General features: G+C 38.8%; 1 protein-coding gene across 1 annotated transcript in view; it reads right to left on the bottom strand.

Moving 5' to 3' along the window:
* Positions 1-19,636, bottom strand: part of LOC137123475 (dolichyl-diphosphooligosaccharide--protein glycosyltransferase subunit STT3B) — a 68,725-nt gene that overhangs the window by 35,288 nt on the left and 13,801 nt on the right. The window contains exon 2 of the mRNA XM_067497224.1: positions 4,021-4,129. Coding sequence (XP_067353325.1) covers positions 4,021-4,129 — 109 coding nt within the window. The remainder of the gene's footprint in view (positions 1-4,020; positions 4,130-19,636) is intronic.

Here is a 19,636-nt window from a genome sequence, read left to right on the forward strand (position 1 = left end):
GTTGAGGTTGGGGTCTAAGTTGGCCACATTCCACATGGCCCCGTATTTTACATATCTAAGGGAAGATCCAATTAGGGTTCTCTGCACTTCACTGACTATAGTTGGAGGGAAGAAAAAAAAACAAAACAAATCAAGAGGCTATGTTTAACATTTGAGTGATATCTTTGATGTGTGTCAGTTGTAGCTGCAGTAAATACACTTTGCCCACCCATTAATAAACTTAGGTATTCACACCTCACACCTCTAAGCTTTATCAACCAATTTACTTCGATAAAAAAATCAACCATGTCTTAGCTGTGAGGATTGTACTCTACTGTAGTGGTATCCTGCTATTTACAAAACTTCTCCTGTAATTATTAGCTCTTTTCAACCCTGTGGTAGCGCCCAGGCTCCCAAAAAGTAAGTGATAATTAAGATTCGCCATCATAATACTTTTTTTTTTTAGGTTTTGGCTTGTTGGACAAAAATGTGTCAATAATAAAAGGGTGCACAATTTTTCTAAATTTACATCTAAGAACCCATTACATGGCCTTTTATTATGAAAATATAAACTGGAACTGACTAAAGCCGTTACCACAACTGAAACTGAGTCATTGTCCTTGGCAACAAAGAGTGGTTTAATGGCTAGACAGCACTCTGTTGTTATGAACTGGCACATTAGAGAAGCCTTGCTTCCTTATCTATGGCTCGGGAGAATGAGCAACTGACAGCCGTCCTCTGGGACATGGAGGGTGGTTGGAAGTGAAAGGGAAATAAAAGGGAAAGGGCAGCTGGAGTGGTCCAGGCACAGAGGCACTCAATTGTCACATTAACTGATATTGCCTTATCTGTCTTTCAAACTGTGTGACCCATCTGAGTGCGTTGAGACTTTACGCTATCATACAGAATTAATGAGGACCATCAAGATCATATGTCTGGATTGAATTTAAAGAGAGAAAAAAAAAAAAAGAGGGAATCAGGTAAAGTAAGAATGGAGCAAAGCATGGGGGTAAGGAATGATACCAAAAGAAATGCCAATGAAGACAGACAAGAGATGGCCAAAGATAAAGAGACAGCCAGCAGGTTGAGTTAAACAGAGGCCAAGTTGGGAAAAGGTTTGATGCAAAGGGTCACACACTACCACAAATGATGATAGAGACCAACATCAGTTAAATGCCAACACACAAAAAAGTGTAGAATTCATGAACTGCATTCTGGGCAGTGAAACAGACTATGCATCGGAGATTGACCTAGCACTTGTCCACGCCCCTAATGTTTTAAAAGCACAGGCTACATGCAAATAAGAGCTCTCACACAGTCATTTTGTTTTTTTCGAATGCAGTGTGGGAGTCAACAAAATGCCCTTCTTCCCTGAAGCCTGTCTATGCCTAGAAAATTATCTAGCTCACTCATGCAAACAAGTGGGATTTTGACAATTGGCCTACACAATAAATGAGCAAGTGGTTTTGGTAATCTAGCAACTACCATTATGATGCCTCTGAGTAAGGAACCAATGAATTCCACCTAAGCTTTACATATAAAACATAAAGCAGGTAGTTGCCTGTAAATTGATATGGATCTAGCAATGGGTCCGCTGGTCAGACCTCAAAAATAGCTGTCAGATATCTGTGCATCATTTCCGGTAATCAATTTGCATCAGAGAAACACGTGCATTTAGCATGAACATAGAATGAAACACCCACACCTGCTACTGAAGAGCCAGCAGGGCAGAACTCTAAAGGGTTACAGCGGTCTCTTTCAAATAGTAATATTCCCTATTAAAAGCACTCACAAATTTTACAACATAGTTTGTAGTTTTTAGCAATCATTACTCTGGAATATTTTTTTTCGCTAATGTAAAGCTAAACAATTCCAGCACACTTTATATTGATACCAGCACTGCAGCACTATCCCTGGGCATCTAGAATACAGACAGCATTTTCTAAATGCCAAAGAAAAAGGTGTATAGTAGTTTGTCTTAGAGATACTGGTGTGGATACAAGCATCACCCACAGTGTTGTAAATCATATTACACACTGCAATGACAACATGACCTTCCTAATTGCTTTATAATTGCTAAGAGACGGTGCAAAACATACCCTGGCTAGGAGAATCAGTCTACAAATTATACCAATTGAATCGATCTTTGTAACTACTTAACATTTTCAAGTCAAAAAGATGTGAGCTTCTTCTGCTAGAGAGAAGCTATACTTAACATAATGACTGACCACCCTCAGATGCAATACTTGAACTACCTTGCTATAATCTGCTTCAGATAAATTGCTGTGTAGTTGTTTCTTACTCATACATTTATAATTTGCGAACAAAATAAAGGATAAAATAAAGTATTTAAATGCACACTTATTTGTATGCATGAGACAATGTGTGGTGCTGCCTAGGAATTTTATGAATATCGTGAAAATTAACTTAAAAATGTGCGCCTTCCAATTCTGATTACCAGTCTAATCATGAGTTTCAGATCCCACCCTATGGGTACAAGGCCTAACCCACATTTCCATGTAATGTAACAGAACCAGCACATCCATTATCACAAGACAGGCTTGTCATATGCAATTACCAAAAGCTGATGGTAATTACTTATGACAGATATATGCTGATGAATGGGTTTTGGATTCCAATTCCTTGGGTCTCTTGTGCCATAGTCAATACAATATTCAACCATCAGCATGTAGTGTGGCTACAGCTCCCGCCCTGCACCATCTGCTTGGTGCTGTAATGATAACAGCATCCGATAGCATTTCACAGTATTAACTTGCCTCACTGTCTCAACTGTGTGAAGGACCTCTACAATCAGCCTGCAGGACTGAGAACCATGCAGAGAAATAAAAAGTGAGGGGAGTCAAACTTAAGGCACTGAAGGCCAGCCTCTCAGCTAGACCCAGTAATGGAAGCATGTTGGGAGACATTTCCAGTTATCTGGCACAGAGGACCTGTATTATGTAGCCCTGATGTATCATTAGCTAGTGCAATTACAACTAAGAGAGTAAGCCTTGTGGGCTCATGAAAATTGGTTGAGAGAAAATAAGGCAGGGGGGGTATATGTTAAAGACATGAGGGAGATGGATAGATCAAAAGTACTTTACTCATACCGGCCCCAGAGTTCAAAGGGTGCAGGGCTTAGAAGATGAGGTTGGGACAAGGGATGCGCTGAGGAGGTGAAGTGGGGAAAGGGTAAATATACTGCATGGAATCACCACTTTGCCTTTTAAACAATAAGGGTTTGAAAGTTTCGCAACATTCACCGATGCTGGCAAAAGAGGGTGGACCACAGTGGCTTCACGGTTCATTGCCGATACTGGAACTTAAATCCATGCTGCCCCAGAGGAGTTTTAGAGGAATAGGGTATCAATGCATTAGTTGCATAACCCCACATAGCCCTATCTTACTCTAACACACCCTCATCATTGACAAAACTAATGACAGGCAAAAGATCTACCTTGCATTTGCCTGCATTAACCATAGATCAGAACACGAGTACTGACTACATGTCACTACATTCTTAACTCCCTACAAAATCCTGCCTTGCCAATGAAACAATCTTTGCAACTAAATTGAGGGAAAGGGCCACTCCTTTTTCCAATCCAGCACCTCTGGGTAGAGATGTAATCGCTATATTCTCAGTATTTCTTGGGGCTGGATGAGTCTTTAATATCTGTATCAGAACCTAAAGTCTTCTTAAAATATCTTTAACATATTGCTGTGAATACATTCGCAGCTAATTTTGGCATACTACAGTACAGTATCAGCGGCCCCCAGTATCTTGAATTCCTGCATTGCTTTCCAACAAAACACTCCGCAGGACTAAGTCTTAAGCCATTGCCAGGTACATAAACAGGCTCCTGTCAGCCTATTTAAAATGAAGAGAACCTAATGGGCATCTCATTTCTATTATATACCTTCCTTTACTTTGTAAGAGGTGTTCATCCTAAGACAGATTATACAATTTAAACAAATGAAAAACCATAAAAATGAAAAGTGCATTCATGTGTAATTTGCATATTTTTATATGGTAAAACTTACTGTGCCACCGACAATCCTACCCAGTGGGTACCAGGCCCTTTCATCGAACCAGTTGAGGAACTCGTAGAAGCCATTTGTAGTGAGATGGTGTGTTGATCTATAGTTGAACCTTAAGAAACAGAAAACAAACAAAAAAAAGGTGGACTGAGTATATGGCAGAATACCCCCGCCCCCACAAAGACAACATCCAGTTCCATCTATAAACTATACATCAACAGCTTTTGGGTTGTCTCTTCAGGGATCACCACAGCGGAATGTGTTCTACACATTGATTTGGAATAGATTTTCTTACGCTGGATGCCTTCTCAGGCACGGGATTTGCATCTGAGGGTGGCACGGGATGAGCACGTGGCCTGTGGTGGCTGGGTGGGGCCACACTTGTTAGGGTGGGATTCGAACCTGCAAGCTTCTGCATCCCAACACAAGACCCCCTTCCATCTATAGACTAAATTTGCCAAAATGTTACACCTTTTTGTTATAGCTATTTTAGTTCTACACATTATGAAAATGGGAAGAACGCATAAGCTGCACAGACTTTGCCTTGTTAGAATAGGGAAGATAAAGCTTCAACTTCACTGTCGGCCTTTGTAGTTAAGCCAACAATTCTCATTCCCATTGATTAAAAAAAAAATTAAAGATGAAGGGCTCTCACACTTATTGTGGCATTTTTCAGAATAAAGCTGGCTTTTTGTGCAGATAATTCTAATGAAACCACCGGCATGTGTCGAGGTGACAAAGACATAAAATAGGTCTGGTGTCGAAACAGATGTAACGTCCAAAAAGACAAATCCAAGAATAAATGTAAGGACTATCGCTGCAAACATGCCTTGATTCACACTTGTAGCTATAGTAAGCTGAGGGGCTTGGAGCACTGTCAAGCAGCAGACTGAAAGAGCTGACAATGTTAAGATGGATAGGGCTGCCAAAGAGAACCAAGCTGGTATTGTGTACATTTCCAGAGGCACCTTCTTCACTGTACAGCTCATTATTTAGGGCATGTGCAGAAGCTTGGGCTTGGGGCACAGAGAACCTTTAGCAGGGCCAACAGTTTGCTAAAGGACAATTACTAGTTCTTCACAGTCTTTAAAAAAAGATGTAGGCTATACCAGATGACAGAGGTTCTTTCATTAATAATGCATAATTATTTAACAGTACTGTCAGCCAACATACACATGGTAAGGATAGACTGAAGAGCACAGGATGTTAAAAATAATGCCAAGCTATATTTAGCTGTGATTTGGTTGCAACACTTTTTGCTTTTCCAAAGACCAAATATGGGTGAGTGAGTGCTGCAATACTAATAGGCACATTATGTTAATACTGTGAATTTCCATTTATATACATCAATCATAAACATGCCTACCCAAGAATACATTACAATAACAGTATTTACAGAAATGCTGTATGTAGGCCAGTGCTGGATCTAAATCTGGATCTGCATCAAAAAAAAATGTGAAAGGCAGTCATCAAAAAAAGTACAAATATATTATTTATGATCATGCAACTAATAATATAAAAACAGAAAACTAAGATTTCACAATGTTGTGATTGGATAATTCATAATGTAATTAGTTATGAGCCTTAGTCATTTTACTCCATTGCTTTATAGTTCAATTACCTCCTAACCTGATCCTACGCTGCACTGTTTGAGTGCTGTTCGATACACTGCTGTATTTTTAAAATTGTGGCATTTTACAATTACAAATGAACAAAAATAAGACAGAATCCAGAAGAAAACAGGATGTGCATTGGAACATTAGCTTGCAAGAATCTCTCTCTCTCTCTCTCTCTCTCTCTCCTCTCTCTCTCTCTCTCTCTCTCTCTCTCTCTCTCTCTCTCTCTCTCTCTCTCTCTCTCTCTCTCTCTCTCTCTCTCTCTCTCTCTCTCTCTCTCTCTCTCTCTCTCTCTCTCTCTCTCTCTCTCTCTCTCTCTCTCTCTCTCTCTCTCTCTCTCTCTCTCTCTCTCTCTCTCTCTCTCTCTCTCTCTCTCTCTCTCTCTCTCTCTCTCTCTCTCAAAACGTACTGCAATGTCATTTTGATGGAATATTATGCAGCCCTAGCAGATATAACTATGAGCAAATCTATTTTACTGACATTGAGGCCAACAGAATACTAATTATGGGTTGAAAAGAAACAGGTAGGACAGGCCTTTCAACAGCCCAAAACTGAATAAACAGCTTTAATCACTGCCATCTACTCCACAGTCAGGTGGTCTGGTGTGCCAATGAATGCAAGTGAAATTGGGACAGAAGCAGCAGAACCACCAAAGCTGCTTGTTTGTCAATTACACACATTATCAAGATAGTGTGTTTAAAACTGTTGGCATGAGATGTAGCTCATTTATCACCACAAGGTTTTCTACCGCCCCCACACTGCACCTGAAGCCGGAGCTCTCCACCCTCGTGTATGGCCTCCCATCTTGGCTCTTTTTTTGAGACAGCACATGGGAGCCAAACATTAGTCATTTCAATCCCAATACTGAGATGTGATCTTGTGTTCATCTTGAGCACCATGTTTCCAAAAAACAAACCAAAAACTCAAATCCCCAAGTCAGTTTCCTAACTATTTTCTGGTATATAGTGTACGTTTTTGCAACTGTGTTTTGAGAATATGTGGTACTAGTGGTTTAAATATGACATTATAAAGAGGTGAAGGTTTAAACATTTAAAAAGGTTGCACAAAAACACAATACAAAAATTATATTTAGAAGTTTGACCAGGACATTGCATTATATTCTTTGACAATCTAGTTGTTCAGTAGATTTGAACCTAAACAAGCTCAGTGAAGTTCCCAGGCATTGACAGACATGCAAGGAATTAAGAAATACAAAGCGATCTTGAAAAGCGTGGAGCTGACAAGTGTTTATCCTTGTGGCTCCTCAGGCAATCATATCATATTACTCAACATGAGGCCTGAGGACCTGAATCTGGTCACAGTACAGACTAGGACAAACAAACTATCCAGCTGGAACCCAAGAGTGACCTAGATACAAACATATTTTCATTTTAGTGATACTGAGTTGGGGGGGAAAAAAGGATCTTAAATACAACTTAGTTTCTGTAATCCAAATCTTATTTTACTGCACATAACTTACAGTGGAACACAAAACAGTTGTAAAGACAATACTTGTTCTTTCAATCTTTGAGTCCATTTCCCTACAGAGTGAGTTGTGCAAAGATCAAAAACGTTACAAAGTGCAAAGCTACACAAGCAGCCAGGTCTGAGAGTTTTAAAACACTGGGACTTCCAAAGCAGGTGGAACTGCTCAGCCACATATGCTTCATTGTTCTGCAGCTGTCAAATTGGTGAGGCAGAAACAAAGCCAATTCAAAGAAAGCTTTTAAAAGACAACTCTGTTCACCGCTAAACCACAAAACCCATTTTCCAATGACCTCATGGACAACCAAGCAAGTGCCTTATCCCAGCCCTTGTCATTTGATAGAGCAGATAATTTAGCTCTCCCAGGCACATTAGCAATTTAATGCATAGCTGCCAGTATGGTATGGACCACAGAGCACACAGGGCCTTTGATGCTAGTAACCAACCTCAAACACTAGCAAGTCAGCTTTAAGCTGAACAATACACAATAATACCAATTAAAACATCCTGTGTTAACTAAGATGATAAAATATAACAGGCCTTATATCAAACCCTTAGATAATCTTAAAGCAAACTGAAAATTAAAAAGTGTCATATGGATGTGGCTCAGTTGGTAGAGTGGCCGCCTACTAACCAGGGGTGGAGGTTCACGCCCAGCTCTTCCTGACTTAACCCCCAACAGCCCATCCCCATCCCTCTAGCTGTGTAGTGCTGGTCCCAAGCCCGGTAGAAATTGGGTAGGGTTGCATCAGGAAGGGCTGGATGCCCTTCCTGGAAGGAAAGAAAAAGAAGAAGAAAAAACTGCCAAATTAACATGCGGACAAATAATAATTCGCTGTGGCGACCCTTAACTCAGGATAAGCCAAAAAGGACAAATAAAAAATAGTGCACTTTAGATCATTCGGGGGCCCCTGCATGCAACATAATTATTTAACATCAAAGTCCATTTCACTGATTACCAGTTTCTTGTCCAGACAGGGCCATGATCATCAGCATGACTAAGTGGGGCTCTATTGCTGTTTACAAGCCAGTAATGCCACACCGAGTATCGACTACATAATCAGATGCATCATTGCCTTTTCCCAACTGGTTCACACCGTCTAAACAGACTTTTGGTTCCAGAAGTGTAATCACCACCCTTACTCACTGGCCAGCTCTGTTTAAATTCTGAATGAATAACCTGCAAATGAATTCGGGCCAGCACGTACATATGAAATGAGCATAATATGCTAAAAGACCCAATGTCTGTTGAGCACTGCACTTGTGTGAAAATGAAATCTTTAATACTACATTTGTTGCTAACAGTTTTAGTAATCACTTTTTTCTGATCTTACTAGACAGATTAAAAAAAATTATCTGAACAACTTCGCTTTTATTAGCAAATAGGATTAGGAGAATTGTATGTTTGTTGTTCCAATCTCACTTCACACTTGTTAGTCCTGTTCCAAAATTAATAACCTCGATGTTAGTGAGAAAAGCACATTATTTGGCTCACAGGAAACTGCCCAAGCTTTAAAAGTGCTCAGTGTAGAGCATAGACAAGATGAGGCATCCTGCTATTATCTACTGTATCACTGCATTGTAATCATGGACGTGCATGCGTTCCTACTTGCTCAATCATGCAGTCATTGTGTGGATGGTTGATTGCAACATTACATACACAGGAGAAGGCTTTATGCAGCAAATATGAATTTAAATATTGGCTGTAATTAAAAGACTGCTGGAACACATCGGAAGTTCAATTAGACACTGGGTACAATAAGATATCTGATAGATGTTTACACAAACTCATGGACAGTAACATTTGGTATTAAACAAATTTGCAAATGATTATTGTGCCAGGTGAACCATTTTTATCTTTAATAGAAGAAATATAACTTTATGACCCCAATTTCCAATCTGACAAAACTGAGTGCACAATACACACACAGAAACAAGGCATGTTGAGCAGTACCCTTTTATTTTAATTACAATACTGGACTTTTAAATGTGTTATTACCAGCCGTGAGCATATGATTGATACAAACAAAAGAGCCCCTCTCATATAAACAGACCACTTGTCTGGCAGAAGCAACACAACCAGATGGTTTCTGTATTTTGTGCATTGATAGAGTGTAAATATGCAAACAGCCAAACTACTGACAACAGCAACTAATAAACAAAAAGTGATAAATTACATTGGATCCTACCACTAATGTGTAATAAAGTTTTAACCCCTAGGCAAGTCAGAATTTCTGGTGAGTTCTAACTGGGAGTACCCATTAGACACAGAGCAACTATGAACTGGCACTGTTTATTTGTTCCAATAGCTCCATGTTTTGACAGTCGAGATAAAGATTTGCACATAAAACAGCAAGCTTTCAAAAAAAAATTCTGGTCTGTGCTGTGGTGAATGGGTCTGAGCTTTGTCTATACTTTCACTCATACTGTAACAACAAATGTCTAAAGCTTGTGGCTCTCTGACATTTGTTTAGTTTTAAAAAGTGTTGCTTTTTGTGTAAAGTACTACATTGAAGTAATTCGAAGGCAATTAAACAAAGTAGTCTGCATTTCCTTGACATCAAATTTATAGAGCAGAGATGCTGCTATAGACATGCCAATTATCTTTTTACAGACACATAGGCTCTTTTTTACACCTGTGTGAAAACAGCTTGGCAATACCCACCACAATGACCCAGACATATAAAGCCTTGTGGGAAGGATCAATCTTAAATTTGGCTATTTTCTTAGCCAAGCTGAACAAGATGCTTACATAAGCAATGAGCAGACAGGGAAAGGCATTGAATAGTAAACTATCAAAGTGATCATACATTCAGTAATGGTAGTTCTAGAGAACAATTCCAGAAAAAACAAACTAATAATAAAACTAATGTGTACAAAACTTGGGAAACAGAAACAATAGTAAATATTTAATCTTCCAGCATGAGATGGAAGCCTGCACCTGTTCCTGACAATGGAGGGCACAGGGTGGTAGAAGTCTATTAAGAAAATTCAAATTTCACACTCTATAGTTTACTGCATTTTAAAATTTTACACAGATTTATGATCTAAATAAACTAGTTTCTCACTGTACTCCATCTTCTCTCCTTGATAGGATGATGGAAAAGAAAGTGCTCGTTCAACTGAGACCAGTGAGGCCACCTGAGACAAAGCTACACCCACAACATTTTCTGCCTCCTATATGACATTTCAGCAAGTTGTGAGAAATAGCTTTGGTTTACGTTGTGGTTGTTAAGCCATCCCAGCAGCATGACTCTAGGGAGAGCCTTGTTTATCTGCCTGTTGTTGGTCGGTCATTTTACCTTCTTCCAGACTAGAGCTAGACCAACAAAAAGAACCAAGCTAATATACTGAAAGATTGTTTGCTTAAGTTTTTTTGGTACATTTGTACTATGTTTTGGTATCTCTTTTAAAATGCTGCTTACATCACAACGTTGATGTTAGTGACACACTGAAACACACACAGAGAAACAGACTGATTTTGTCCTTTTAATTTAACTCGGAAAAAACAAAACCCTTTTGTGCAGCATCCACCCTCCACAACCCAACCATATGACACTAAGGAAAAAATAATGTTAAGGATATTATTGAAAATTATCTGAGAATATGGTGTGTGTGAAAAGCTTACCATTAAACAGCAAACTGAAAACAGGTTGCAGTAACAAAGGGAACAAAAGTACCGGGGTTAGCCTTAATAAGGAAGGTCAAGCTTATCAGTACTTCCAAAACTGTAGGGTGATGTGTAGGGAATCTATCAGTGGTAAAACCATTAGGCAACTGTGCTTTCTCTGTTCGATAAGGCATACAACTGGGGCTGGGTTAGTATTGATTAGTAATTACTGAAGATGAGAAATCCTAACCTTACTGAGAATTGGTTCAACAATACAGAAATTACTGTGCAGTAAGCATCCTTAACTAAGTTGGGAGTATAGCAAGATGTGGACATGCAGACATTGTGCAAAATGTAAAATTACAACCTTACTAAACTGAGGTTTCAACAAAGTTTCCTTGTTTATTCCTCAAGTGGTTGCAATCTATCAATCGATAAATAAAATTCTAATGCACAATTGCAGAATTGCATCTCAATCTTCCTGACTTCAAACCTTTTAGTAGCTTCTCCTAGTGTGGGCTGTAATGAAATGAATTCCCCACACAGCTTAGCTTCCCATCTCACAAGAATGTCCTTGAGTGAACATGGACAGTAAAAAAAAAATATATTGTACAGTCTTGAGTAAATAAGCCAAACACTGCGTGAATTAAACCAATGGACTGTAACGATTACATCTGCAAACTTACCCACAGCAACAATTATTCCTGCTACCTTTTCAAATGTTCTATATTTAAATAATTTTTGTATGCTAAAGGTTCACAAGCAGTTGACTACAATTTTTAAAGAGCAAATATATAAATACATACCTGCTTGCAAAGGCAACTATAATAAATGATCATATATTCAAATTTTCCTGCCAATGCTAAAAAACATCACCTGTGTGTGTAAATGGATGAATGAGGAGCAGTGTAAAGCGCTTTGAGTATCAATAGGTAGAAAAGTGCTATATAAGTTGTACAGTAAAGCCCATGAAAGTCATAATTCTCTCTTACATCTTAAGTACAGCCAAGTATCAGCTGAATCTGCAGGTCCTCTCCTCAGCACAAACAATGAAGTTTCACACTATAGATTCATTTGATAGGTTACAGAAAAAGAATAAATGTGATGTCCCCAAAAGCACAAAGTCAGTAAATCAAAGGAACTGGATGAAAGGCACGCCAATTCCATATTTAGCCAAGTCCGCTGGGGCAAATCAGTTTCTTTTATCAAAACCTACTATTACTATTGACTAAAAATAGGGAAGGTACTAGGATTGCAAGCAGAACCAGAAGGCAGAAGTGAGATACAGGTGTAATTACTGGCGCACAAAGAGCTTTGTTGTGATAAAGGGTGGTTATTTAATTGGATATCACAAATACAAACACCGGGGACAAACAGTAATAACTACAGGTCTAATGACCACAGGCTGAGATCTCTATGAAACTATTTCTGAAAAATAAGTCATTCCAGATAATGTACTTGTCTTTGACCTTCAAATATCCTGTCTATGGATTTGGGGAATTCATCTCAAAGGTTTTAAATGTCAGAGTCAGAACAAGATGTTTAAGGAATTTTTTTTAGAGCTATTAAATATTTAACATTAATATTAACATATTAAATACCAAACAGTCAGCAGTAGGAGTAAACTGAAAGCAGCTGCCCACAGCCTCCCACAGCTTAAAAAGCATCTCTCTATAAAACCTCCACCTGCTACGGTCAAGCGGGAAACTGGGAGAAAAAGCTTCATTAAGACACTACAATGGCCAAAAATTAAAACAAAACTGAATGTTAAAAAACACAGCTGTGGACAAAATGTTGCTATTGCTCTGCATTTCAGCATAATGGCTTTGTTATTAGCTATACAGTAGAGTCACTAAGAGACCGTAGAGAAAGCTGGGAAGACATTTAAGCCTCATTGGTTTAAACATCAGTGCAAGACACTCAATAACACTCCAGTCAAGAAGATACTGAGCACTTTACACAGCCCCTCTCTGCAAACCCGACAATCATTAAGGCAGTGCACCTACATCATAACACAAGTTACAGCTGCCCCAAAGCTGCCATATCTGCATGAATGGGCTTGCCACTGTGGTTTTGAAATCCTGTGGGGTCAAAATTTACTGCCAGGACTGAGTAATTATACACTGTCTTTTGTACCACTGCGGTCCCTTAATCATTATTTCCTAACACATGGCTGCCTCTGCTATTTCATATTCTATTCTATGAGATATTGGAAGAGAGCAGAGGGGAGTGATTCTCTCTTTCATTTCTTTAACTTCTCTTTTCCTATAATGGTGACAAAGCAATGATTCATTTTTCCACAGGGGAGTCTTTGAGGAAGTATAGATTCCCAAATCTTATAGCCTCTTTAGTGCATACAAAATACAGACGTGAAGCCTATGCAACATACAACTAAGGAGTTAGCCTGAGGTATGAGCTTTTTTAGTTAGATAAAAATTAAGAGCTTTTCTGCAGTGAGCAGCTGGCTAAATCGGAAATACCTTTTCATGCTGTGCTCATAGGACAGGGTTCAGCTCTCTCTTAAATTCAACAAGTGCTTCACAATGAGCACTACACACACACACACACACACTACTGACCTGTAACAGGTGTTTCATCCTAAACACATTGTTCCGACGGGGGGGGGGAAGCAAAAACACCGCACATGCTTAAAGGGAAAAATGGTATGGAGTTTTGTGAAATAAATTAATGATTAAAAAAAAATGTTTCTATTTTTATGATTATTTAAATTCCCTTTCATAGGGCGAGACAACAAAGCCAACAAAAGAAAAACTAAAGTGTACAAAGCTCCTGTTTGTGCATATGTCAGAATTTATGTTAAACCACCTTTCCATATTGCAGTAACAGAATTTCCTCTACCATTGCCATGACAGTGACATTGACTGACAAATATGAACTTTCTAGCCACAATGGCTCAACCTCTTTCTTCGCAAACAAACATGGAGACATTGGCTTAATTGCTTACATCTTGACATAATGAATACGTTAAGTAAGCCACACTGTGTGGCATGAATAAATTTCAGAGCAATATCAACTATGATGTATGTCACCTTTATGATGACACCTTCTGAATCCTACACTACAAAGCAAATCCACATCAGCGTGGGTGATCCATCTGCTGTGCTTGTTGTAAACAATGAAGCTACACTAATGAAGCTAATAATTGATCTCCTACATTAGTGGTGTTTCTGTGTATGGAAAACAACCTAAGGAGGAGCATGTGGACTCAGTGGTGGCCAAGGCAAGTATGCTTAATTTTGCAAAGATATCTTAAGTTATAATATTATGATCAATGTGCTGTGTTATCCTTCATTCCAATTGGTTGGGTGATAGACAATGTAGGTCATAGAAGCAGTCCTAAAGTTTCTACTGAATTTGAGTTTCATTTTCTTGTCCAAAAATACTGGCACTGCCTGTGCTTGCATGAAGCGTTGAATTGTGGTTGGATAAAGGGAAGACTAAAAAAATGGTGTTAACAGAAATCAATAAACAATTGCAAGCACTTTATGCATTTTAAGCATTAGGAACAAATCTCATCATAAGACTTTTACTAACAATATTAATTAGTCAAATACTCCTCAGAAGAGAAAACATTAAAAGATTGCCTGAAAGACCCACTGTTAGATCAGGTCTTCTTTGTAGGAGTTGAGCGGAACACAAGCAACGTAAGCCTAGTGCGGGTAACCCAAGGAGCACTTGTTTGATGTAGCAGTCTTTAATGATCCACCCAATCTAATGAGCCACAATGTCAACTACAGAGATCACCATGGGGGGCTTCCCGACTTTGTAAAACACAGAAAAAGCTACTTTGTTATAAGTGAGTCTGCATGCATAATTGCACTGGAGGAAGAGGACACTGATTTGTTTAGCGGGGGGCAAATCTGCAGTGGTAATTTCCAGAAAAGGAAAGGCAATAAGCCTATTGTTATTCCTCCAATTAAATGTCACCCCAGACGTGGTAATGCTTGTGCACCTTGGGGCTTCAGTGCCAACAATAAAGCACTGCTTGCAGTTAAATGAAGAAAAATATAGCTGTATGTGCTCTAATCTTCACTTGGATTGAGGCATCCAAATGAATCTCAGCACAGGGATGAGGTTTGTTCAGTGTGTGAGAGAATTGTTGCAGTTCAAACTGAAGTCTAGGTTAACCCAATTTTATTGCTTCAACATGTGGTACCTGCTAAGACAGCTGTTTAACCTGAGAAGAGTGTGAGAGGAGAAGACCTGAAACTAGGTATCTAGTTTCAAATCCCCTGACATGAATGATAAACTAAACTACCATAAATTCTTATATAAAAAGGCCGTATTCAAATAATTGCAGTGTCAAAATCCAGGGACTAATAACTAGTCCAGAACTAATAAATTGTAAATAAAAAAAAAAAAGCCCACTGCAGCAGCTCACATGATCAAGACAATTGACATTTCCAGTGGTAAGAATTTAAAGTAAGCCTCTTTCTATGTTGCTTGTGTGAATGTTCACGGTAATTTCCCAAACTCATTCCCTTCTGTGTTGTCACTATTCTCTTGCCGTCAACTAACTACAGTTTCTTTACTGCCTCAGGTTATCACTAAAATAAACGAACAAAGCACAGGAAAATGATGGATAACCATGACACAACCTACTTAGGAAGCACATCAAAGCTCTGCTTGGCAAGTGGTCAGCACTGATATGATACGAGTATGGTGTCTACAAACTCAGGATGAGCACAGATCTAATCACTCATTTCTCACTGAAAACACATTCTGCCCTAACCCAACTTTGAAACTTCAGCAAAGATAAAAATCAAGCAGCACAAGCACTCACAGATAATGTATCTGTGCGAAATGTGCAGTGATAGCATCTTAGTAGAAAACAGGCCTCCGGGCAAAGAAAAAACATAAAAGCCAACAATAAACTCATCCTGGATGAAAACTCCAAACTCGCTCCCCCAAACCAAACAGAATTGAAGCGGTGAATGAGAGCAAGGCATCCGCTCACCCTCTTGTCTGGGTAGCAAATCTCCAAATCCCAGCCAGAGGGGGAAACAGATCCAGCACCCTATTACAGAGAGCCTGAGAGATGGCACTGCAGTTCATTCTTAGCCAAATTCTGCTTTTGTCTAGCAGCCACCATCAAATAGGCCTTAACCTTTGATGGGAGTGGTATAATGACTATATGCCAGCTCTAGCTGCATCAACTGCAGAAAGGGTGTGTATGTGCACAGGTATCTGTGTTGATTAGATGAGTGAGAAGAAGAAAAGGGACTAATGACTCTTGCTAGACTTCTGTTCAATCAGAAACCTAGAAAAGTAAAAAAAAAAAAAAAAAGCAATTTGTCCCACTGTTCCCCCTGCAAGTTAATGATGTTGATGCCAAGAAATATAACAGGCTGTACAACAAGCACCTTTAAAAGAAACAAATTCTGTGCCAAAGTCCAAGTGCCCATGATGGTCAGACAGACACACAGTGGAGTTAAATGGAGTTTAACACAGTAACATTTCCCTAGCAGGTTTCTGATATCTAGTTAAACCTCTATGTTTGGAAAGGCTCCAGACCAACCGTTAACATTTGGAGGCAAATGTTTGCATCTCATTAGTTTGAAATGTTAAATAGTAAAACAAATTCTTTTCACCTGAACTGAATGGGGGGAAAAAAAGAAACATCACCAGCATCATCAGTTTCCCACATTACAGCACCCTAAGAAAATGTATTAATATGACAATAACATAATTTAGTCCCAGCCTGAGAGAGAGAGAGAGAGAGAGAGAGAGAGAGAGAGAGAGAGAGAGAGAGAGAGAGAGAGAGAGAGAGAGAGAGAGAGAGAGAGATAGATAGAGAGATAGATAGATAGAGAGATAGAGAGATAGAGAGATAGAGAGATAGAGAGATAGAGAGAGAGAGATAGATAGATAGATAGATAGATAGATAGATAGATAGATAGATAGATAGATAGATAGATAGATAGATAGATAGATAGATAGATAGACACATACACACAGGAAAAATACAACGTACCAAAATGAGTGGATTGTTAATGTGTTCATGTGTAAATACCTGACCAAAGGTTTGATAATTTCTGCTGCAATATACACAGTATGTTGCAAAATGTGGCAGCTGTGTCTCAGTTGGTAAAGCGGCCACTCCGCTGACCATGGGGTCGGAGGTTCGCAAGACTCTGGATAGGCAGGGCTGTTGGGGGTTTCAGTCTATTGCCCAGGCACACTGCAACATGTTTTCAGGAAGAGCGGGGGCACGAACCTCCAAACATTCTTTATTCTGTTAATTGTATAGTTAATACCACTTTATCAGTTATACAGTTAAGATGAAAAAAAAAAAACATGCAAATGTTGCATGGTGTGCCTAACCGTTTTCCCCATCTTTCAATAGGGAGCACCAGTTGTAGTCTGGAGTCTTGCTTGGTACCTTTAACACATGTAGTTATTTCACTGGTGATAAGGCTAATTTATTCTGAACAAAATTAACCTATTAACAGCTCAGCTGGACTAGAGCAGCCACACTTGTGCCAGCCTAAAATAAATGTTAATTGCATTGAACCAACTATCCTGAAACATTCCTTCTGAGGAATACACTCAATCACAGAACATCTGGCTAATGGCTTCCTGCTGACCCAAACACTGATCTCCCATTACGCACCCATTGCCAAAGCTTGCCATTTTTATTAGCATATTACAAAACCAGAAAAAAAAACATTTTTTTTGTTAAACCAAATTAACAGCTTGAAAATCTGATAAGCAGTTAAATATAAATTAAATCAAATGAGATTTAGAAAATTGGCAACCATGATAAATGATGAGTAATCGATCAATCAAAATAGCTGGCGAGCACAAAAATAATTTCTCCACAATACAAAATAATTTTTAAACCGTTTTATTAGCCACTTTATAAACCACACAGAGCCTGACACCACTAATAAAGCAAAAACTGGATGGCTATTGGCAGCCAAATCCCATTGGAATTCACATCACTTTATGAGCCAGATGGCATAAGTAAAAACGTTACCAAAAAAGATCTTTAACAACCTTGCTGTCCCACAGACAATGTGGGGTTAGTTTGAATTAAAAATCAGCAGAAAATACACAAAACCATGGTCCAGGTTCATGTGACTTTTGAAGCAACTGGGATGTGAAAGGTGACAGAGCTGCCCAGGGCTAATACGAGAGCATCTTGGTTTTGAAATGACATTTTGCGTAGCTGGGACGACTAGCTGGGAGGTAGATCACAGATTGAGAACAAGGATAACTTGCAAAGTTACAAAGACATACTCATGGGAAGAGAACAGTCACATAAAAAGAAATTGGCAAATCAACTGAGAACATCACACAGAGTCTTTCAGTCAATTTTCCTCTTGGAGAAAAAAAACAAAAAGGACTGTTTCAAGGTCAAGATAAGTCAAAGCCAAGATGAAATTCTAATGATGGTAATAATTGCAAAATTGCTGGAACTATATTGAAAGGGAAATTTCCAAGTCTGAGGTCACTTTTTTCTCCTGAGTGAAATCATATCGAGTGGCTAATAATCTCCTTCATATATTTCAGCGAAGCTTTGGGAGCATTTTAATGGAGAGGTACCATCATAAGGACCTGATTCAGTCCTTAAGTGTCAGAAATATCCTCGTTGACCTCACCAACTAAGATGCATCTGCTTAAATGCAAACCTGCATTGAAGGTCACAGGTTGAGATAAAAAGTAGAGCTGGAATTAGCACTGATCTCCCAATTCAATTAGATTTTCATTAACAGTTCTGCTGAAAAGCTGAATCCCAGCACTTTTCACTTTTATTGGTTCTTCCTCAGAGATAATACCTCTGTTCTAACACATGTAAAGCTCAGAAGAGCGTAAAGTGTCTTCTTTTTTGTATATTACTCTCGCGGACGCCTACTCTAGAGCCACCTTCAGTTGGCCGACCTGAGTCACAATAGTCCCGTTAACTGACCGCATCACGGTTTACTATATTTCAGTAGAACCCTAATAAAAAGTCTTGGAAGAAAGAAGACACCATGACAGACTTCTTCAGTCTGGTTTGCAAATCAAATGAAAAGCAATTAAAAGTGAAGAGAAGAATCTGAATACTTTTCAGAAAGGCAATAGCAAGATAATTGACTATAGCTATATTTTTTGATACAGAGAAGTCTAGGGGTATTTTACAAGATATACACAAGGAGTATACTAAAATGCACACTAGAGTATACACACAAACTCAAACACACACACACACATACATAAATTAAACAAATCCATTCATCCATCCACAGGAGTCCTTCAACAAAGTTTCAGATTTTAGTTTTCATTGAAGCATTTCCAAAAGAGATCAGATATTTAAAAGAGCAACAAAAAAATTGTACTAAAAACATTTTTATAGTGGTCCGAGTGCAGCTGTAAGATGATCGATTGAATGAGATTGATCCAATTCAGTTTTATAAGAACTTGGCAGTGGTGACCCAGCGACTACTGTGATAAAAAAAAAAAAAATACATTAAAAAAAAAAAAAACACCTTTCTATAAATACAACAAGAAACTAAACCTTATCTTGATTCCTCTCACTTTTCCAATGTATCTCTTTCATCACTTGAATCTCCCAGAAGTCCCCATAGAATCTTGAGGTAAATTTAAAGCAAAACTACAAAACCCACTGTCTCTTTGGTACAGTGGCCCTGAAAGTTCAAAGCACTGCAATTTGAGAAAACACATGCAAATATACAAAACCATCAACAATTTGACACAACAAAATTTTGAAAAGTGCTGCAAAACGGCTTTTTCCAGCACTTTTCTCAATTTGGTTGTGTTGTGGCTTTTCCAGCACTTTTCTCAATTTGGTTGTGTTGTGGCTTTTCCAGCACTTTTCTCAATTTGGTTGTGTTGTGGCTTTTGCAGCGCGTTACTTCATTTCGGTGTTTTTTCCCGAATCTTC

The sequence above is a fragment of the Channa argus genome, chromosome 1 (assembly GCF_033026475.1).
Source record: "Channa argus isolate prfri chromosome 1, Channa argus male v1.0, whole genome shotgun sequence".
In the NCBI taxonomy this organism is placed as follows: Eukaryota; Metazoa; Chordata; class Actinopteri; order Anabantiformes; family Channidae; genus Channa; species Channa argus.